The sequence below is a fragment of the Eschrichtius robustus genome, chromosome 5 (assembly GCF_028021215.1).
Source record: "Eschrichtius robustus isolate mEscRob2 chromosome 5, mEscRob2.pri, whole genome shotgun sequence".
In the NCBI taxonomy this organism is placed as follows: domain Eukaryota; kingdom Metazoa; phylum Chordata; class Mammalia; order Artiodactyla; family Eschrichtiidae; genus Eschrichtius; species Eschrichtius robustus.
The window spans coordinates 427,187-448,290 of record NC_090828.1 but is presented as its reverse complement, the minus strand read 5'-3'; the positions used below and the strand labels follow the sequence as shown (position 1 = coordinate 448,290).

Genomic DNA, 21,104 nt, shown 5'->3' with positions numbered 1-21,104 from the left:
ATCCTCACGTGTCCTCTGCTTCTGCCACCGGCTCAGGAGCCATGGGTAGTGGATTGGCGCGCCGAGCCCCAGTTTATTTAACCAGCTCCCTGCACTGGACGTTTTGGCTACGTCTGGTTTTTCAGAATTAGAAACAGCACCATTGGATCTTTCTACGCGTCCTTAGTTATGGCCTTGAGATAAACAGCCACGCGTGTATGTGAGCCTGGGGCTCCCTGTTCCCGCTGAGTGGCTGTGGGAGCGGCTGATTGGGTGACCTTCCCTCCAGGCCCGTCTGCGCCTGCGCCATCCCAGCCTTGGGCAGCCCTGGCCGTCCACCCCGTCCTCCGCGCCCCGGGGACGGCCAGCAAGGCCGCTTCCTGCGCCCTCTGCCCTCCCCCAGGAGGCACCGGGCGCGTCTGTCGCTCTGGCCTGTTAGCGTTTGTGAAGCATTCCTAAACCCTTCCAGGTCTCAGGTGCTTTCCAGGTACGTAATTCCCGTCACTTTGCCTGCAGTTCAGTGTCACCTCAGTGTTTATAAACTCCCTCCAGACGGGGATCGCGTTTGTCTTGTTCCTAGAATGGCCACGGGCACAGAGGCCCGACGAATACGTGTTGAAGGGGTGAACTTAGACGTTTTTCTGTAGTCAGTCTGTCCATCTTTTCCTAATTTAGGGTTTCTGTCCTTGGCACGGGCTCAGAAAGTCTTTCCCACACCAAGACTATGTTGGTGTGGGACTTCTTTCCTGATGGGCTTACAGTTTTTTCTCGTTTACCTAATCTGCCTAAAATTTGTTGGTTTTGATGTTTTTAGATTGGGATGTAACATTTTCTCCTCGTATAGTCAGTTTTCCCATTATTTGTTGCATCCTCCATTTTCTCACTGATCCCAAAGTCTGCCTTTATCATATAAAAAATTCTTGTCTTTACACTTGGATTCTTTCTGAAGGTCCTGTTCCATTTCTGTCTGTCCCAACATCAGTCTACACTCTTCTAATTAGTGGCGGTGTAAGGGTTAGTCACTGTGTGGGTAACTTCCTTCCCTTGTTTGTCCTTCTCTTTAAACAGTTCTTTGCTCAAGTATTTAATTCTTCTAAATCAACTTTGGAGTCATTTGGACAAATTCCTTCAAGAAACACCATTGGCATTTCTGTTGAAACTGCATTAAATTTACATATTGACTTGGAGGGGGCAGCTGACATCTTGATAACCTCCTGCTGGCTGCGCTCGTGTTAGTTTCAGACCCTTTTAAGTCCAGTGTGAGGCTCGGTGGTTGGCGTCCCATGTTCTGGGGGGGGGGGGGTCGCCTGTAACTGGCTGCTCCTGGGGACAGACAGCCAGCCCTCGCTCCTGACTGTGGAGGGAAGGATGGTGACTCTTGGCTTGTGAAAGACACCGTTTGCTTCTGTTTGTATCTAAGAGGTATTATCAGAAATAACATGTGGGATTTTGGCAAAGGTGTTTCAGCATGTGGAGGGGGATGGTCACTCTTCTCCCTTCGACTTTGTGACAGGGTGGGTTCCATCAGTCACCTTCCTCATTCCTAGAACAAGCTCACTTGGTCAGAGGACAGTTTCTCCTCTAGGTTTTTAGGTCTGATTAAGGAATACTTTGTTCTGGAGTTATTTCTCTTAATCTCTCATAACTGAGATTAGCCTGAATCTTACTCTGTTAGCTTTTGGTACCACTTTATAAACATGAATTGTCCAACTCCCTTTTCAACTAAAATGCTCAACATTTTTTCCCGTGCTTGATTTTCAGCTAATAGTGCTGGACCCACCGGTGAGTAGTTAGGTGCCCATGGCCCTCAGCTTGCCCACCTGGGCAGCAGGCGCCATGGCGCGGGGATCCCTTGTGTCTCCTGTAGCCCCTCGTAGAGTCGGCGTGGGCTTGGTCAGCACCTGTGTCCCGCCGCAAGCTCGGGCTCCGCCAGCCCCGCTCCTGGTCACGCTCTGCCTCCTCTCCCGGCCGCAGGTGGAAGAACGCGAGAATGAGTGGTCTGTCCCGCACTGTTTCACCATCTACGCCGCTCAGAAGACAGTCGTGCTGGCAGCCAGGTAAGGGCCTTCCGCCCACGTTCCACAGCCCAGTGGCCCTGGTCCCCTCTGAGTTGTGAGAGTGTCGCGGTCACGGGGACACACGGCCCCTTGAGCGCTGCTTCAAAGCTACGCGGCCACAGGAGCAGCTGCACTGTCCGTGGGAGCTTGTGACCGTGAGACCATCCGCAGAGACTGGCTGTGACGCTGCTGGCTGCTCAAGGGATGGGCCGGCGGGCTAGCGGGGGGAGCCCGGCGGGGCGGCCACACCGAGGCCTGGCGTCACTCGCCTCCCGCCCCGGAGCTGGGCAGCAGGAGCTGACTGGGCCGTAGCACAGTGGCAAACGGACGCTTTCCCCGCCCCCTGTGCCCTGTCGACAGCAAGGCGACCCGAGCTCCTGGCGGCCTGGACGCTGTGCCTGGTCCCTCCCCTGTGGGAGCCTGCGTCCCCAGCTTCTTCCGAAGGAGGCGTCGTCCTGCGTCCGGGCGGGCGGCGCCTGGCTCTCAGCTCCCGTCCTGCGGGGTGCTGGCTGACGTCATAGCACAGGGCGCTGGACTCCCACCAGGAAACCCTGGCAGCTTAATTATGATCGAGGACCCAGTCTCATATTTCAGCTTCACAGCCCCAGAGACTTAAAAACCCGTTCCAGGAACGAAGTACCCGGTAGCGCACCCCCGTTCCAGCGTGGCGGATGCAGGCTGGGCCTCCCGCAGCGTCCTGACAAGCCCTCTGGACCCGAAGGACAGGGCGCACGAGGGGGAAACAGGCACCCTGACCTTCTGCCCCCCAGTGGGAGGGGGCGCGGCCGGGAGCCCCGGCTGTGGGCCCTGCCCAGCGGCTGAGCTTCGGCCCTGCCCCGCAGCACCCGGCTGGAGAAAGAAAAGTGGATGAGGGACCTGAACGCCGCCATCGATGCAGCCAAGAGCAGCGCCGACACGGCCCTGGCACCGCTGGGCAGCGTGCTGTGCCCCCTTCCCCGCAGTGAGTGCTGGCTGGGCCCCCGGGAGACAAGGAAGCTTTCCTGTGGGCGTCCCCCTGGTCACGGGCAGCCCGCTGGGCCCACGTGCTCTCCGTCCACAAGGGACCTTTCAGGTGGGCGGGAGGGGCGGGAGCTCTTCTGGCAGGAGCAGCGCGTGGTCTCGCTCCCTGCCTGCTGCTGGCCGGGGGGCGGGGGGGGCTCCCGTCTCCTCTGAGCGGGGGCTGACTTCTCTCCCAGGGCCCTCCGACGAGGTCTCTCTGGAGGAGTTGGAAGACGACGCTCGCGGGGCCCGCTGCTCCTCAGGGGGGCCGGGCCAGCACCGGGCCAGCACCGCCATGCACGTGTGCTGGGACCGCACCACCAGCATCTCCAGGGCCGACCGCAGCGCGGCCGTCGAGGTGCGGCCACCGGAGACCCTGCTTGTGTGGGCTGATGGGGCACCCGGGGTCCACGGTGGCGGGGGAGAGCAGCCCGGGTGGGTGGGGCCGGGTGGGTGCCGTCAGGAGCTCTCTCTGAAGGGCCTGTCGCCCCGGGATCCCGGGATGGCTGCCTCCCTCACCGGGAGAGGCCTCTTTGCACCCGGGCCGCCTCTGCCTCCACTTGTCCTGAGCTTCTGCGGAAGCCGGGGGAGGGACCAGCAGAGCAGGCGAGGAGCGCAGGGGGGTCCTGACACGGCGGCGGGGGGAGCAGGGAGCGTGGCCAGCTCGCTGGGGCCTGCAAGACGGCGGAGTGGCCCTGGACACCGCGTCCGCCGTCTGTGCCACCCCCTCACATGTCAGAGGTGCGGGGCCCTCGTGAGCACCAACCCTGACGGGGACAGAGGCCTGCGTCGTGGGGAGGGCCCTGCCGTCTGCGGACGTATTCGGGCCCGTGTGCCTCGCCCCAGAGTGAGGTACGAGGACGGAAGTGGTGGCACCAACCGGAGGGCACAAGGGCCAGCGCAGAGTGGCGCCAGGACTCGGGGCCGAGCGGGGCGGCTCCCCCTCGCCCTGCCAGAGGGGCGCCACACTGCGGGCCGGGGCCAGGGTTAGCTGGCTGCGTGGGCCTCTGTTGATGGGGCACCCCTGTCCCCCACCGTCTGAGAACCTTCCAGTCTGGGCTCCGTGTCTGTTACAGGGGATTTGTGATGACAGGAAAGAAACAGCGTCATTCTACTTCGTTCTCCAGACTTTTTACCATCCTTCAGATTGTTAACTGCCGACGCACAGAGCGTCCCAGCGGCACGGGGAAGGGCACCGCGTTCCCGTCAGTGCGGAGCGGAGCCAGGGAAGCCTGTGGCGGGTGATCCTGGGGAAGACACCTGCTCCCAGGAGGCCCCTGCGAGGACGGAGCCCGCAGAGTGGCTGTCTAGGGGCTGACGGTCCTTGGACACCCAGGCCCACAGGCTTTTCTTTTCCTTTCAGAACCAGCTCTCGGGATACCTGCTGAGGAAGTTCAAGAACAGTAACGGCTGGCAGAAGCTTTGGGTGGTCTTCACCAATTTCTGTTTGTTCTTCTACAAAACTCACCAGGTAGGGGGGTGCTTAACCGAGCCTGAGGGGGGCTCTGCCCTTGGCACTGCAGGACCGCCATGCCCGCCCACTGCGCCCTCACGGAACCCCCTCAGTTCCGAACGAGCCTGGCCCCGCCGCCACTGCCGTGTGGGGAGAGGGCCGGGGGCTGGGCGCGTGCCGAGTGCGTGCCCTGCTGCCTTCCAGGACGACTGCCCCCTGGCCAGCCTCCCGCTGCTGGGCTACAGCGTGAGCCTCCCCGGGGAGGCCGACGGCATCCACAAGGAGCACGTCTTCAAGCTCCAGTTCAAGTCCCACATCTACTTCTTCCGGGCTGAGAGCAAATACACATTCGGGAGGTAATTTCGCGGGGGGGCTGCCAGGGCCCCCCGTATCTCCTCGCCTCTCCTGCTTCCACTGAGGACACCAGAGGCGAGTTTCCTGGGTCCTGGAAAGGAACGGCCGAGCACTGCTTCCAGGCGTTTAACTGGCCCATGCTCAGTCCCACTCCCTCATTTGGGGTCATTCTTGGGAAGACAGTTGAGCGCAAGCCCACTGGTCTGATGGCCAGAGCACGCCCCCTGCTTCCCAAACAAGCATGTGGGGACGGGGGGGGGGGGGGGCCGGTCTGACGGTTCCGAAACCTCTTCTCAGGTGGATGGAGGTGATCAAGAGCGCCAGCACCTCACCAGGGAGGGCTGGGACCCCTGAGGAGGAGGCATGAAGCCCACCGTGCCCGGCTGAGGAGAGCCAAGCAAGCAGAGCAGGGCCAGCACGTGCCCACGACTGCTCGTCCCGTGTCCCCCCTGCAGACTGGCAGTGGGTGGGCCTCACAGGGACACCTGGGAGGGGCACAGGCCCCTTCAAGACCCAGTCACTCTCTTGGCCCCGTGGGGCACCAGGACGAACACGCGTGTGCGTGGAAACAGGCCCAGCTCCATGCACTGACGAGGCTGGTGCTCACCTGCCCTCTGTCCGCCTCCAGAGCAGGACCTTGCCTTTCAGGCTGGGTGAAATGAGGGGTGGGGACAGGGCCCCTGGGTCACAGCTGCATGGAAGTCCAGCAGAAGCCACCCTGCCGCCCACCCCACATACCTCTGCAAAAAGTCCCCATAATTTATCAGTCCCCAGGAGGTGTGCTGTGCTAATGTGCGTGTGGTTAGAAATAAAGGGCATCTCCTGCGTGCCTGCGTGCTGCCCCTCGCCGTCCAGTGGGCCACACGTGGTCCCCACGTGCTGTGATGAGGACTCGGAGGCCTGGAGCACAGGCTGTGGACCCCGCCCGGCCACCACCAGCATGTCTCCAAGTCAGGTCTTTATTGAAAGTGGCAGGAACCTCTCAACGTTCTATGAAAACCAGACTAGGGAAGCAAGGAAGTTCGATTTTTCTTAAAAAACAACATTCTGGCTGACACAAGTACTTATGAGAAGACATGGTACCTGATCCAACACCACAAGGCAAATCTACGACCTCCGAGGGCCATCGGGCCGGGTGGGGAGGAGGCATATCTGCCCCTCAGTCTGGGTGGCCACGCCGCCCGGGAGCCTGCAGAGGGGACGGCCCGGCGCTGCTCTGCTGCCGAGTGGGGCCGTGGCCTGGCCGCGAGGGGGCGAGGCAACGGGGCAGCCCTCTGCTCGGGGCTGGGGGCGTGGCCCCGGCAGCACACGGGGTTTCCAGTCAGCGCGGTCCTCGACAAGGCAGCTCAAGACGAAGACCCCTCTCTCCCCTGCGTGCGAAACGCAGCGGCTTCAGCGGGCTGACGTCAGGTGGTTTCTGCTGTGTGAAAACCTGCAGACCGGACGCCCCGTCACTGCTGCTGCCGCCTGGGAGTGCCAGCCAGGGTGGGGGCTCCGGGACGCCGAGCGCAGCCAGTGCGGCCTCGTCCCGCCGCCTGCCCTGTCCCGAGAGCGAGCACCCAAAGCGCGTCCTGGGCCTCCCCCCCCCCCCCCCACCCCAGCACCCTCACCTCTGCACCCGCTCCACCAGCTGGGCCATCAGCTTGTCCGAGATGCCGGGGCAGGACTCCTCAGCCAGGCTGAAGGCGTTCTCCAGCTCCTCCAGCGCCCCCAGGCCCCCGCCGCTCTGCTTGTGCTTCTCTTTGAGCTGCAGGGAGACCCCCGTGCGCCTGCTCAGAGGCTCAGCCTGGCAGCCTGCCCCCCTCGCCTGTGACTTGCAGCGTGGTCCCTCCACGCAGAGCTGGGACGGCAGGTCCCCGGAACGCCTGAGGGAGGGGCTCCCAGGAGAGGCAGTGGCTGCCCCACCCCCTCGCCTGCCGCCGCACCACGGGAGTCCTCGGGTCTTGGCTCTCTAATCTCGTGGCTCCCTCCTGACCAGGGTCCTGGAAGCCCACAGCTCAGGTCCGGCAAGTGAGAGGACACAGCCAGACCCCGCCGGCCCGACCTTTGGGACTAGGGGGCCACCAGCACCGCCGGGCTGTGAGGACCCAAAGGAGAGGAATGCTCTCCCTGCAACTGGCCTGGCAGGGAGGGGCTGGAGACTGGTCAGGCCATCCCCACCACGCCCGACACTACAGAAACAGAGGGGTACGCACCTTCCAGGACACCCACCCAGCAGCCAGACTTTAGGCCCAGCCCTCAGCATCAGGACCCTAAGTGGGGGGCCCCAGCCAGCCTAGGTGGGGCTACACCTCCCCACCTACCTCCCTACCCAGACACACCAGCCCACGGCCCACCCCTCGCAGCTGGGACGTGTACACACACACACACACACACACACACAACGCAGCCCCAGGCCCAGCCCTGTGCACGGCCCCACCCCTCGCAGCTGGGACGTGTACACACACACAGACACACCACGCAGCCCGAGAGCCCCAAGCCCTGCCCTGTGCACAGCACCCCCCCCTCGCAGCTGGGACGTGTACACACACACACACACACACCCCACACGCACACACACCACACAGCCCCAGAGCTGCCGGCCCCGCCCCGTGTGCGGCCTTGCTCAGGCTTCTGATCCAGCTGTCTACACTGAGCCCCACGAGCTCCTTCCGCACAGCCCCAGGTGCCCGCACAACCAGGGGCATTCCCCCCCCATCCCCTTCCCCCCACCCCAGGCGTTCCAGGCCCCTGGAGGTGGCAGCGTGCCTGCCTGCGTCCTGACGCCCCTGCCCCATGCCCGCACCCCACCCTCCGTGGCAAGGCTCTGCTGCCGCTACGCTCAACATCCCATCCCCCTCCCCGGGCTCCAGGTGCCAGCGACACCCTGGGTGTGAACCTGACCACAACCCACTGCCGGCTGACTCATGCTCCTGGGGATACTACCGACTGCCCATGAGCAGGTGACACAGACACCGGGTCACGTGACCACTGGGGAGTTGCCCTTAAGGGCTCCCTGTCCAGGGCCTGACACCCAACACCAAGATCTAAATCTCCCGGCCTCTCTCTAGACGAGAGAGTCACCCCGTGCTTCTGGTTCAAGACAAAAGGTCCTAAGACGGTAATTCGTGATCAAAGCTGCCCTGGAACCCCAGAGAACCCTGGCAGGCTTGGGAACTTAAGGGTCACCTCAGGCCAGCTTGCCCCAGCCATCCCTGGCCCTTCCACTCGGAAGGCCGGGCCCGCGGGTCCACCCTCGTGGGCTCTACGGGACCCAGAAAGCCTGCGCACCGGCGGGCTGGCCGGCGCACCTTGCTGTGGCCCTGCGGGGGCAGCCCCTGCCCCCAGGACCCCGGCCCGGCCCTCACCTCGCCAAAGACGGGCCGGACCAGCGTGGACAGGCATTGGGACCTCGGCTGCCGCTTGACAGGCTCTGCTGACTGCAAAGCGTGGGGGGTGAGCAGGGCCGCGAGCTCAGGCACCCCGTGTCCGGTCCCCTGGAAACCCGCCCTGGGGAGCACACGTGCCCAGGAGGCGTGCCCCCCACGGCCCTCCCCCCCCGGTCAGCTCTGAACAGGCCTCCACCCACCCGGCGCGGGCGCGAGGCTGGGGCCAGCCAGACCTTCTGGGGGCCATGCAGGGCCGTCCCCTTGTGCAGCTTGCCGTGCGGGCTCGGCCGGATGGTGGGGGGGAACGTCCAGACGGGGCCCTGCTCTCCGTCCTCAGGGTCTCCGTCGCTGAAGGGGAAGGGGAAGAGTCACAAGGGCCCCGAAGTCCACCTGGCCTCACGGCCCTGAACGCTGGGCCCGGGACACCAGCCAACAAGCACCCAATCCCTACCCCCGAGCAGGGACCCTGCCCCTGCGCCCACCGAAGCCCCACAGGACGAGCAGGGCCCCTACATGTCGGAGTCCTCGGAGCTGGACTCCTCGCCGTGGCCCTCTGACTTCCAGCGCTTGTAGCGGTCGATGAGCTCCGTGAGGAAGGAGGTCTTCTTGGTGTAGCGCGTGATGAACTTGTGCTTCAGGAGCTCCTTGGCGGTGGGCCGCTGCCGGGGACAGACACGGGTCACCAGGCGCCGGGCAGCCAAGCTCCGCCCTTCGAGCTCCTGGGGCTCAGACGCAAAGCAGCCGGGGCTGAGCCCTGGGCCTCGGCCTCGCTGCTCCCGGGGGGCTCGGTGAGGGGCCTCCAGGTGGGAGGGGGCCACAGGGAGGCTGCGGTGGGCTGCACGCTGTCCTCGCCAGGGGGAAGCCCTCCGGAGCGTCCCCAGACCCGGCCGGGGGTTGCAGCGGAGCCCACCCTGGACTAGGAGGGGCTGGGCCGAGGGGGCACCTGGCACAGGGGAGGGGCCTCAGGCCCCATCGCCTCCCAGCACAGACCCCCCCACACACACACACCCCCCCCCCCACACACACACACACACACACACACAGGGCTGTCCCCTGGGGCCTGGTTCCAGCGCGGCCAGAACCCGCCCAGCCATGCAGGCCGGCACCTCCTGGAGCCGGGGGCCTGCAGGCGCTTACGAATCGGGGGTCCTTGTTGAGGCAGGCCTCCACGAACTCCTTGAAGGGCTTGCTGTGGTGGCCCTCCAGCGTGGGTGGGCTGTTCTTGGGGATCAGGAACAGGACGCGCATGGGGTGGAGGTCGGAGTTGGGGGGCTCGCCCTTGGCCAGCTCGATGGCCGTGATCCCCAGCGACCAGATGTCGGCCTGGACGGAGAGCCACACGGGGCCACTGCAGCCGGGGCACCTTGAGCGCGCCCCCCCGCCCCCCCGCCCCCCCGCCGCGCCCACCTTGAAGTCATAGGCCGACTGCTTGATGACCTCGGGTGCCATCCAGAAGGGGGTGCCCACGAACGTGTTCCTCTTGATCTGCGTGTCCGTGAGCTGCCCCGCCACCCCGAAGTCTGCCAGCTTCACGTCACCCTGCTCTGAGAGCAGCACGTTGGCAGCTGCTCGACACAGGACAGCGGGGCGTCACCCTCAGCGCCACGAGGGCTCCTGCCCGCACGCAGCTGCCCGAGGAAGCGCCTCCCTCCCGGCGTCTACCCTACGACCTGACCAGGGCCCCAGGGCACTGCCGGGGGGCACCCGCGCGCGAGGGGCCCAGCCACGTGCTCCCCCCAGGCCAGGCTCCAGGGCCCTCCTGGTGGTCGCCTCTTATGAAAAATCCCACAAACAGAGCGACGGCCCTTCCTCCCAAATCACGCAACAGGCGGAGGTGAGCCTGACCGTCCACTCACTCTGCCCAGTCACCTCCCGTCAGCCCCTCAGCCACGTCCCTCCCTGGTGGCCTGGCCACTCGTGTACACCAGCACGGTTGCCCTGACTACACCTCACGCTCAGATCTAAGACCTGAGCGAGAGTCCCTGTTTTTGGCCTAAATAGGGTCCCTCCTACGCTACGTGCAGAGCTGCTCTGCCAGCGCGCGGGGACACGGTACTCAGAAAGCTCTGTCCGTTACTGGCAGTGTCTTCTGGAAGACAGAGCAAGATGGAACCGCTGGGTTTCCGAGGCCACGGGGGGCGCAGGCTGGGCGCACTGAGCACCGCCAGCCCCGAGCCCCGGAGCCACCCGCCACCTCACAGCCCCGAGGGACCTTTGATGTCTCGGTGGATCTTGCGCTCCGAGTGCAGGTAATCCAGGCCCTTCAGGATCTCCCGCAGGATGGTAGCGATGTAGGTCTCCTCCAGGGGGCCCGGCTTAAGCTGCAGACACAGAGGAGACACTCGGGCCTCCCCTGCAACGCCGACCCACCCTCCCTTCCCCACCACCCAGAGCCAGCGCCAAGGCCTGAGCTCGACCTCCTCTCTACCGGGCGCGGGGTGACCCTCCGGATGGCGGGGGCTTCCTACTTCTTTACCCACTCTCGAGAGAGAAGTTCCAGATGCCACGTCACGTGGGTGTGGGGGAGGCCCTTTTCTGAGGACAGACACATGCTACCTGCACCTTCGCTGTAAACGTAGCAGCTGACAACGGGGTCCCGGCCACACCCCTGAGCTGTCTGCCTGGGGGAGCTAACCGCCCCACCCGCCAGAGGCCCGCAGAGGCCCGGGACCCCTCAGCACCGGCTGGGTCCCGAGGAACATCCGACGCGCCAAGACGGCAAAGGGAGGGAGGTCACGGGAACCCAGGGCCCAAGGACAACCCCCAGACAACTTCAGTCTGGCCCCGCCCTGCGGGCCACCCACCGCGCGGCCCACACCTCACCAGGTCCAAGGCGGAGCCGCCGCCCAGGTACTCCATGATGATCCACAGCTTCGTGCTCTGGTACCAGAGAAGCACGTGTCAGCACGGGGCAGCCGACAAGCGTGGGACCCCGACACACGCCCCCAGCAGGGGTGACTCAGCCAGGACGCCCACCAGGGAGGGGCTGCGGCAGCCCAGCCTGGCGCCCCTCCCGCCACGCCCGCGCTGCAGACACTCTGCAGACAGACCAAGAGCCCCGTCGGCAGCCGAGCCCCCGCCCTCAAAGCCCTCCTGGGAAGGGCTCCGGGCTCCGGCTGCAGGGGGGCCCAGAGCGCTCCCAGCAGACACACCCTTGCTGGGGAGCGGGCACAGCCAGGCCACTCCGGAGCCAGCCGACCCCAGGGACCCTGCTCACGCCCTGCCATCCCAAGGGCTCCCCCTCAGGATGAGGCCAGGCCCCTCTCTGCATGCACGCCTGGCCCTGGGGGCTGTCGCTTCTTGGGGGCCCTCTCCACCGTGAGGCTGGGTCTGTGTTCACCTGTCGGGACCCCCGCCCTTCAGACTAGGCCCACGTGTGGGCAGACCCAGCCTCGGCCTCCCGAGCAGACACGGGGACCGCCGGGGCCGTCCCCATGCTGGCCACAGGGAACCTGGACGGCTCCCCGGAGGGGCGGGCGCTGGCGCGGCTGGCGCAGAGCAAGCCCCCAGCCCGCAGGCACCTTCAGGTAGGAGCCGAAGTAGCGCGTGATGTAGGGGCTGTCGCACTGGCTGAGCACCGTGATCTCCTGCTGGATGTCCTCGATCTCGTCCTCTGCCTCCTCCAGGTCGATGATCTTGATGGCCACCACCTCCTTGGTGCGGTTGTCAATGCCCTTGTACACCTCCCCAAACGAGCCCTTGCCGATGCGGTCGAGCTTGGTGAAGAGCTCCTCGGGGTCCATGCGAGAGTGCTGGGGACAGAGGGTGGGCCGGGCAGCCGGTGACCCCGAGAGCTGAGAAGAGCCAGGAGCGCCCCCAGATGCTTTCCTCACCTCCTTTATCCCTTTTCGTTCAGAAGATAAAGTTACCCTCCATACAAGGGAAAACGCCCCCAGAGAGCGCGGCGAGGCCTGGGCCCTCGGCAAGATACCAGGGCCGTGGGCAGGCAGAGGGGCCACGCAGGGCACCCCGACCTGCCCCCACCCCCCGCGTGGGGAGGGCCCAGCGAGGCACAGTGATGGGTTAAGAGGGACAAGTCGGTGGAGCACAGGGAGCTGGGGCCAGTGAGGCGATCCCGGGCGACGCTGTAACCACCCAGGAGCCAACCGCACGCGCCCTGCCGGCCTCGTGAGAAACAGCCCGTCCACGCTGCGTCAGTGACCGCAACAAACTCCCTGGGGAAGGGACGAGGGATGTACGGAACTCTCACCAACCTTCCTGTAAACCTAAAACTGCTCTAAAAGATAAAGCCCGTGAACTAAAACAAAAAACAAACCCAGCACGCGTTAACCAAGTTCTCCCTGCGCACCTGGAAGCCACACCCCTTAGAGAGAGTCCCATTCGAGCCCCCAGATCAGTCCTCACACCAGCGCAGAGCTGAAAACCGACACTGTCTTGGATGCTCGATCCGGATGTTCAAATACACAGAGCGCCATCCCGCCCAGTCCCCAAGACAGAAGCACAAAACCGCCCTGGCAGGCGCTGAGCCGCCGGGGCAGGAGGTGCTCGGCACCTCCTTGTCCCAGCACCTGGACGCGGTGGCAGAGGGGCATCCGCGGTGACAACCCTGCTTTTTGACCCTGACCCTCAGTGCATCCAAGGCTGAGACAGCTCCACGTGGGGCTGCGCGGAGGCAGCAGCACCAGAGAGCGGGTGGGGCACCCCTGGCATCCCCCCAACCCCCGCTCCGCGGTTCCCTGGGCTCCTGAGATCACCTCACTCCCGCCACCGACCACGTTCTTAGAGCCTGGAGCGGCCGCACAGGCGCTGGAGCCCCAGGACCCACGTGGGGTTCGGCAGCCCTGGGCGGGACCCGTGGAAAGGCTGGCAGGGAGCCTAGCGTTTAGTCCAGACAGAGGCGGAAAGGGTTTTCCAAGCCCTGCCGGGCCTCAAATCCACCAGGACTCACATCCCTCCCACCCCAAGCACCGTCACCCAGAGGACGTCTGGGCGGGCGCCCACCCAAAGCGGCGGCGTTAAAAGGCACAGTCACCACTTGCTCGGCTGCTAAGCACCGTCCGCGCTGGTGCCGAGGGCGGGCCCATCCCAGGGCGGCCGCGCTCACCAGGTCCAGAGGAGACAGCCCAGGGGAGCACAGAGCCCACGTGCACCCCGCGGGTTCACGCCCAGGCAGAGCTCCGTTTGCGGCCCAGCTGGCTCCAGACTGAGATGACGTGTCAACCCGAAGTGGCCAGCGAACTGCCTTCCCAGGAGAGGGCAGCAGGTGACGGGGCCTCGGGGAGGGCTGGGCCAGCGAGCCTGGGACACGGCCCCCTTCCGCCTGCCCCTCCGCCAGTGCCCCTCGGCTCAGCCAGCCCAGGAGGGCCTCTCGCACCCCTGGGGGCCGGCCCAGCAAACCACTCACCTGCAAGCCAGCCCCAGCCCCAGCCCGCGCCAGCGCTGGCACGGCCCCGGGGACGCCTCCGGTCCAGCCGGTGCCCCTTCTGAGGTGGTCTCAGAGAAGAGCCAGGGAAGGAGGGCCGAGGGCTGGCAGCACGAATGGGCACCGCCGTCCCTCCCGCTCTCGGGCCTCTGCCAGCGACACACGCTCCCCGCCTTCTCCACGCGGGGCAGGGCTGGGTCTGGTCCCCCGCAGCGGCCTGACCAGGGATACCCCAGGCAGGGCGCCCAGCCCTCCACGGCCCCAAAGTGGGAGACAGGGCAGACCCCTAACCAGATTCCGGGCTCGGCAGGGAAGTGGGGAGCCCCGGCCCCAACTCTCACCCTCTTTGGGTCCCCAGTGCTACAGGCCAGTCCCCTGAGCAGACAGCGTGACAGGAAGCCTCCCGGGCCGTGGTCCCAGCCCTGCAGGCATGTCGCAGACACACCTGCTCACAGCCCTGCCCGCGGAAGGAGAGACAAGTGCTCCGGAGCCTGGGTCTCCGGCTGCCCTTCCTGACAACACGCACGGTCTGGACAATTGCTCAGGCTGCTCGCTGGGCCCAGACCCTGGTTCTCTGAATCAGCCCTGGGGCTGCCAGGTCTGCGGCCACCACTTAGCAGTGTGTCTGTCTGTATGTATGTCCGTTTAGTGATACGCCTGCCATTAGCGTCACCCTCCAAGATGAGGGGTGCCCGACGGCCCCATCCACCCCACGACGGGTGGCAGCCAATGTGCACGCGGTGCTCCCTGGAGCCATCCAGACCCTGCAGGCAGGGCAGGAACCAGCTGGGCGGGGGCCTGACATCCAGGGCTCCCCCGTGGCTGTGGAGGAGCACACCCCATGCCCCATGCAGGGACCGCCTCAAAGGGCCACAGTGACAACCACCTCAAGAGAAAACAACGTCCTGTCCGGCTTCCTGCCGCCAACAAAGACCAAGTCTCTCCACCCATAAAAGGACAAAAGGGGCTTCCTTCCTTTGGGGTCTCTTCCTCAGCTCCTTTGGGCCTGCGCCCCCTTCCCCGGGCGACTGATCCGGACGCCCAGGCCGCCACACTCCAAGTGCCATCAGCACACAGGTACAGGGGTGGCTCATAGCTCCAATTTCTCATTCTGGGACCCACAGGAGCCACTCCTATAGCTCTTTATAAGAATAAACTCGAGCCCGACTTCCCTCCCAGTATCTTAGTCATGTAATTTAAAAGACACAAGATGTCACTGATGAACGAAAACCCACCAGCTCCCGTCAGCGTCAGTGAGCAAGCCCTGGGGCCCATCTGCAGCCATAGCTGGTCCAGGATGCCCTGCCCAGCAACTGTGCGAGGTGCTCCAGGTTTCTCCAAGGAGCCCAGCTGGGTCTGGAGCTGACCCTGACCCCAGCCCTGCCGCCCACACACACACACACACACACACACACACACACACTTCCTGTTCCTCCTGGGCACCCATCCTCAGATTCAGCTAACGGAAGTGAGACTGAGCGCTATATTCTCTTTAAGAGGAGCTCCCAATACCTTACAGCGGTCAGCCTACACCACGCTGGAGCCGACACGTTAAGGAAAACAAGACCCAACAGCTAGGACGCAGGAACGCCCGACTCCCAGGGTGGTTCACCTCACATCAGCTTCCAGTCACACTCGATTTGAACTAACAAAAGAGGGGGAATCGTATGGCCCAGAAGCCCGGACGCCGGCTGCCCCCGACGCTCTTATCCAGAGCCACGGAGCCTCAGGGCACACTGTGGAGGGTCCCCAGGAGTCAGGCAGTTAACATGCAAAGCCAGACGCCTCAAGGTGGCTGGGTGTCGGGAATTATGAGAACCAATCAGCCAAAAAAGAAAGAGAGTGGGCGCTTTCCAGGCAGGCACCTCCAGCCCAGAGGCAGCCCTTTCCAGCCCCCTCGAGAGACACACGCACACACGTGTCCTCGGCTTTCCCTGCAAACCGACTCTCCCAACAGCTGCTAAATCCCATTCCCAGCTCCTCTCGTCCCCCCCCAGCCCCTGCCCCAGCCGGACACGGCCAGCGTCCCTGCCCAGGCCGAGGCTCCGTGTGGACCCCGACCTTCCACGTGCCTCCAGATGCGCAGACCCAGGTTCCTGCGGGCCGGCCCCGTTGCCAAGATAGGTCTCTGCACGCCCTCCGCTGACCTTGCGCTGTGGCTCTACGCTGACAGGCTTGGAGACCCCTGCCCCACAGAACGCTGCAAACCAGCCAACCGGAGTCGGCCCTGCGCCCACCAAGCCTGAGCACCGCAAGACTGCTCCCCGCTCTGCCCACGGCTGTGCATCACAGGGCTCCCCACGAGCTCCTCCCTTCAACCCACACACGCCTTAGGAGGGGCTGCTCTTCGGAAACGCCAGGACGACTTTCAACAGACAGACCTTGGTGAAGCGCCCTTTCTAGACCCTGCAGCCAGCGCTCCGTGCCAGGCGCACGTGCACCGACGACACACACGCCCGCGGTCGAGACGCCCCCCTTACCTGGTTGGCAAATCCCCTGAGGTGAGCCATGTCTGCGCGGCCCTCAGACCATCCGCTGCACCGCCGGGAGGCCCCGAGATCCCGCCTGGAGGCTCTGGAACCTGGCTCACCCGCTTCAGTCAACTGCAGGGAGAGCAGGCCTGCTCGGTGCCCTGTTCCGGGTACACGGGGCTCCCCGCTCCCCTGGGACCCGGCGGCCGCCCCCTCCTCCAACCATCTGGGGACCAGCTGGGGTTGGGAGCGGGCTGGAGTCAGCAGGAAGGGCCATTCCTCCGAAGGATCCCCACTGCCGCGCTCTCCTCCTCGCCCGGCCCAGCCCAATGCCTCCCCGGAGGAGCTACCCAACACCGGGCACTCCTCGAAGCCCCTCACACCTCCGCCCCCGGCCCCTGCCCTTCCTTCAGACCCAGGACCCCCGCCCCTAACCCCGCCCCCAGTGCCCTCTCCGCGCCCCACCCCCACCGCCGACCCCGCCCCCGGAGCCGTCCCCCCGCCCCACTCCCCCAGCCGCCCGGCCCCCTCCCCAACCGCCCCAGGCGCGGGCCCGCCCGGCAGCGCGCCCACCTCCGGGGGGCTCCATCCCGGCCTCCCCCGGCCCGCTCCGCAGTGCCTACGAAGGCTCCCACCCGCAGCCTCCGCTCGCCCGGAGATGCCTGGGCCCTCCAGTCCGCGAAGCAGCGGCAGTGGCGGCGGCAGCCGGAGAAAGCCCCGGCGGCGGCGGCGGCGGCGGCGGCGGCGGCGGCGGCGGCGGCGGCGGCGGCGGCGGCGACGGCGAGGGCGCGCGGCGTCGTGGCCCAGCGCGGGGCTCTCTGGGACACCGAGTCCCTCTCTCGCCCTGCGCCGGGGCGCCCGCAGGCGCTGGACTACAAGTCCCGGCAGGCCACGCGGTGGAGCAGTGTCGCGGCCCGCAGGCGCGCCGCGGAGCTCTCTGGGACTCCGAGTCCGGCTTCCTGAGAGGCTCGGGCCTACGTCTCCCGGCAGGCCGCGGGGCGGGGCCGGGCCGGGGTGGCCGTGGGTGGGGCCGCCCCTCCGCTCCGCCCTCCCCCCCGCCCTCCGCCCTCTGCCCTCACGCTGTCCCTCCTCCTCCCCGCACCTGGGAGCACCTGGCCCTGGGCTCCCGCCCAGTCCTGCAGGCCCCGCCCCTTGCAGCATCCCCCGGTCAGGGAGGGATGACTGGGTCTGGACGTGCCCGGGAACACTATTCAGCCTGAAAAAGGGAGGCGGTTCTGACACGAGCCACTGCCTGGATGAACCTTGACGACGTGGCGCTAAGTGACATAAGCCAGTCACGGAAGGACAAATACTGTTTGATTCCACGTATGTGAGGTCCCGAGAGTAGCCAGATTCGTAGAGACAGAAAGGTGAAGGGTAACTGCCAGGGTGGGCGTGTTGTTCAATGCGGGCAGAGTTTCAGTTTGGGAAGATGAAAAGAGGTCTGGAGGTTGGCTGCACAACTGTGTGAATGTATTTAACGCTGCTGAACTGTACACTGTTAAGATGGTAAGTTTTATGCGACCTGTATTTTACCACAATTAAAAGGAAATAAAATAAAATGAAATAAATCTATCACAAAGGGACAAACGCTGTATGACTTCACTTAGATGAGGGGTCAAGAATAGGCCAACTCAAGAGACAGAAAGTAGAATAGAGATTTCCAGGGGCTGGGGGAGGGGAAAACGGGGAGATATTACCTAATGGGTACAGAGTTTCTGTTTGGAGTGATGACAAAGTTCTGGAAATAGACAGTGATCATGGTTACACAACATGGTGAATTTACCTAATGTCAGTGAATTGTACACTTAAAAATGGTTAAAATGATACATTTTATGTTCTTCATATTTTACCACAAATTTTAAAAGAGCAATGATAAATTGGATTTCATCAAAATTTTTAAATTTTGCTCTCAGAAAGACATTATTAAGAGAACGAAAAGACAAGCCATAGACTGGAAGAAAAAATTGCAAATCACATATCCAACTGTATGTACTGAGAATATATAAAGAGCTCTCAAAAATCAACAGTTAAAAAACAAACAACCCAATAAGAAAAAATTGAGAATAGACTTCAACAGACACTTCCCCACAGAGGACACATGGATGGCAAATAGCACGTGAACAGATGCTCAACATCGTTAGCTCTCAGGGAAATACAAATTAAGCCCATAATGAGATACTAACTACTCACATATTACAATGGCTAAAATAAAAAACACTGACAATACCAAGTGCTGACAAAGGTAGGGTGACGAACTATCCTGGTTTCCCAGGGGTTTCCTGGTTCCAGCACTGAAAAGTCCCCTGTCCCAGGAAACCCCTAGGTCCTGGCAAAGCAGGATGGTCAGTCACTCAGGGTGAGGATACAAGCTGGGACATAGGCCGTCGATGCTGAGAATGCAAAATGGTGCAGCCACTCTGACAACAGCTTGGCAGCTTCTTAGGAAGTCAACTTGGGACTTCCCTGGTGGCGCAGTGGTTAAGAATCCGCCTGCCAGTGCAGGGGACACGGGTTCCAGCCCTGGTCCGGGAAGATCCCACCTGCCGCGGAGCAACTAAGCCCCTGCGCCACAACTACTGAGCCTGAGCTCTGGAGCCCGGGGGCCACAACTACTGAAGCCTGCGCGCCTAGAGCCCGTGCTCTGGAACAAGAGAAGCCACCGCGATAAGAAGCCCGCGCTCCTCAACGAAGAGTAGCCCCCACTCGCCCCAACTAGAGGAAAGCCCGCGCGCAGCAACAAAGACCCAACGCAGCCAAAAATAAGAAAGTTTGTTAATTAAAAAAAAAGAAAGTCAACCAGACACTTTACATAATGACCCAGCATTGCCGTTCCTGGGTACTTACCCTGGAGAAATGAAAACTTACCTTTACACAAAAACCTATACATAAATGTCTACAGCATGTCTATTCATAATCGCCCCAAACTGGAAACAACCCAGATGGCCTTCAACAGGGTGAGTGCAGAGACCGTGGTCCATCCCCACCACGGAGCACCACGGAGCAATATAAAGGAACAAAGCACTGGTACTTCTGCAACTTGAGGGGCCATAAAGGCATCACGTGAGAGGAGGAAGCCAGTCGCAAAAGGCTGCGTACGTGGTACAGGGCTCCATTTAGGCGACATGGGCACAAGGACGCAACACCAGGGAAGGAGAACTGAGCAGTGGCTTCCAGGGCCTGGGGTGCAGCCTCGCCTACAGCGGTGCAGCGGGAGGGGGCTTCCGGGCGCGGGACTGTGTTGGAGATTACGCAAATCCATACAGGCAGTAAAACTCATAGAACTGTACACTAAAAAAGGCCATGTTACTGTATTTTTTTTTACAAATAAATTTTTTTTACATTGACAATAATTCCTTAATAGCAAATATAGAGTCAGTGTTCAAATTTCATATATATGTGTGTGTGTGTGTATATATGTGGTTTCAGATGTGTGACTACACACAGTTTGTTCAAATTGAGATCCAGTAAGGCCCACACGTTGTGATCCGTCTCTTGTCTCTTTTTCCCTTCGCCATTTAGGTGCTGAAGAAATCTGGCCACTTGTTCTGTGAAGGGGCCCAGACTGCACTTTGCCGCTTGCCTCCCCATCTCACCTGCTCCTGTCCCCTCCTGGGACTTCACAGGTGGACTCCAGGCCCCATGGCTTCTGTGAGGAGGTGCAGGGCACCTTTATCAGACGGCACGCACACCCCAAAGGGGGAGGACAGAGCATGTCCCCTTGGAAAGTCCTGGAGCCCGGGGTGCTGAGGACACCCCAGCGGGTGCCCAGCCCCTTCTCACCACCCAGGCGAGCCCTGCCCACAGCTGAGTGGCACTGCCCTGAGGCTCTGCAGAAGTGGGGCTGGGGGAGGGTGCAGCCCCCCAGGGACCTCCTCATGAGGGGCCCCGAGAAACAGAGAAGGGGAAGGTTTGGAGACGGAGGAAGCGAGGCTGCCTCAAAGCCAGGGAGGCCGGGGGCCCAGGACCTGAGATAACCCGCCCGACAGAACCAGCCCCTGCCCCTCCCGAGCGCGGACCTCAGGTGGGAAGAGCCACACCTTCAGGGACGGACCAGCGGCCTCCCTGGGCCTGTGCGCTTGGCTGTGGGACAACCAGCCTCACGACGGGCCCTTGTCCAGTGCCAGACCTCAGGGGTGTGACCACCCCATGCTCTGGGAAGAGGATGCTCACGGGGTTCTGCCCCTCGAGGGAACCCCAGCTGGGACTCAGGGATCAGGGCCCACAGCCTGGGAAGGCCGGGCCTGATCCTGGGGCCGGGCTCCTCCTCCCCCTTGTCCAGCCTCCTCTTCTGCCCAGGGAGCAGATCCGTAAAGCGATGCGGGCCTGGGAACTGGGGAGGGGCCAGCCCCCTGGGGGCTGCGCCTTGTGTAGTCCAGGGCCCCGCGCCATCCTTGCAGCCACCCCACAGCTTGCTGTCCTGGTGACGCTCCTCTGACGGCAGCCCCCGTGTTCACGGCAGGGCGTCCCGCGCATCTTCAGTCCCCAGGGAGCTGGTCCAGGAGGCGGCCCCCACCGGAGTATTTCTGAACACCTGGGGGAGAGAGACAGAAGCGGCGAGACAGAGAGAGACAGACACAGAGGGAGGAGAAACGGCTGGACTTGAAGATATGATAGGAATTTCTGTAGTCCAGAAACGGATTGGAATCTGAAAGCGGTGGCCTGGGTCTCAGTCCTGGGACGTCTGCGTTGGGCCTGGAAGCAGGCAGTGCCCGCGGCAGCCCAGCCTGGGCAGGGTGGGGCAGGGTGCCAGGGGAGGAGAGCCATGCCGCAGAGACAAGGCTGAAACCCCCAACAATGCACGGGGCTGTGAGGTCGGGGCTCCTGCACCCTTGGGTTTGCTGCCTGGGTGGGGCTGGGAGGAACCGGTGGGCACTCCCTGCTGGGGTCTGCAGGGGAAGCTGAGAGGCAGGGCCCAGGGGGAGGCGTCAGGAGCCCGAAGGGCCAGAGTCGGTGTCTCCCGGACAGGGGACCCCAGGCAGGGACCCGGGAGAGCCAGCAGCTCTCCCATCACCAGGTGCTGCTGTGGTCCGGGTGCAG

The 21,104-nt window shown here is 63.4% G+C and overlaps 2 protein-coding genes across 14 annotated transcripts in view; one reads left to right on the top strand and one right to left on the bottom strand.

Moving 5' to 3' along the window:
* FARP2 (FERM, ARH/RhoGEF and pleckstrin domain protein 2) overlaps positions 1 to 5,669 on the top strand; it is an 89,887-nt gene extending 84,218 nt beyond the window's left edge. For 5 of the 8 annotated variants that reach the window (XM_068544054.1, XM_068544051.1, XM_068544053.1 and 2 more), the window contains 6 exons: positions 1,954 to 2,036; positions 2,879 to 2,997; positions 3,233 to 3,393; positions 4,399 to 4,506; positions 4,693 to 4,844; positions 5,140 to 5,669. In XM_068544054.1, the coding sequence (XP_068400155.1) occupies positions 1,954 to 2,036; positions 2,879 to 2,997; positions 3,233 to 3,393; positions 4,399 to 4,506; positions 4,693 to 4,844; positions 5,140 to 5,209 (693 nt within the window). In that variant the 3' untranslated portion in view covers positions 5,210 to 5,669. Of the gene's footprint in view, positions 1 to 1,953; positions 2,037 to 2,396; positions 2,481 to 2,878; positions 2,998 to 3,232; positions 3,394 to 4,398; positions 4,507 to 4,692; positions 4,845 to 5,139 lie in introns of those variants that run through there. The other 3 variants (XR_011074097.1, XR_011074095.1, XR_011074096.1) reach the window with 2 other exon arrangements.
* Positions 5,670 to 5,787: 118 nt separating this feature from the next.
* STK25 (serine/threonine kinase 25) lies at positions 5,788 to 16,797 on the bottom strand. 6 transcript variants are annotated; one of them, XM_068544043.1, is made up of 12 exons: positions 16,638 to 16,797; positions 16,074 to 16,196; positions 11,732 to 11,962; positions 11,034 to 11,090; positions 10,423 to 10,531; positions 9,618 to 9,775; positions 9,348 to 9,533; positions 8,724 to 8,869; positions 8,411 to 8,558; positions 8,190 to 8,261; positions 6,453 to 6,589; positions 5,788 to 6,274 (listed from the first exon to the last, which is right to left on the bottom strand). In XM_068544043.1, the coding sequence occupies exons 2-12, from the start codon at positions 16,101 to 16,103 to the stop codon at positions 6,235 to 6,237; spliced, it is 1,314 nt and encodes a 437-aa protein (XP_068400144.1). In that variant the 5' UTR covers positions 16,104 to 16,196; positions 16,638 to 16,797; the 3' UTR covers positions 5,788 to 6,234. The 6 variants fall into 6 exon arrangements, with proteins under 6 accessions (XP_068400144.1, XP_068400146.1, XP_068400145.1 ...); XM_068544045.1 differs by having other exon boundaries at positions 8,444 to 8,558; XM_068544044.1 differs by having other exon boundaries at positions 16,700 to 16,797.
* Positions 16,798 to 21,104: the final 4,307 nt, after the last annotated feature.

Coding starts and splice junctions, on each gene's coding strand:
- STK25 (XM_068544043.1), bottom strand. CDS start 16,103: ATGGCTCACCTCAGGGGATTTGCCAACCAG. Junction 8,870..9,347: donor TCAACAAGGACCCCCGATTC/GTAAGCGCCTGC, acceptor TGTCCCCGGCAG/CGGCCCACCGCCAAGGAGCT. Junction 8,262..8,410: donor CAGCCTCGCGCCCGCGCCGG/GTGGGTGGAGGC, acceptor CACGCTTTGCAG/TCAGCAGAGCCTGTCAAGCG.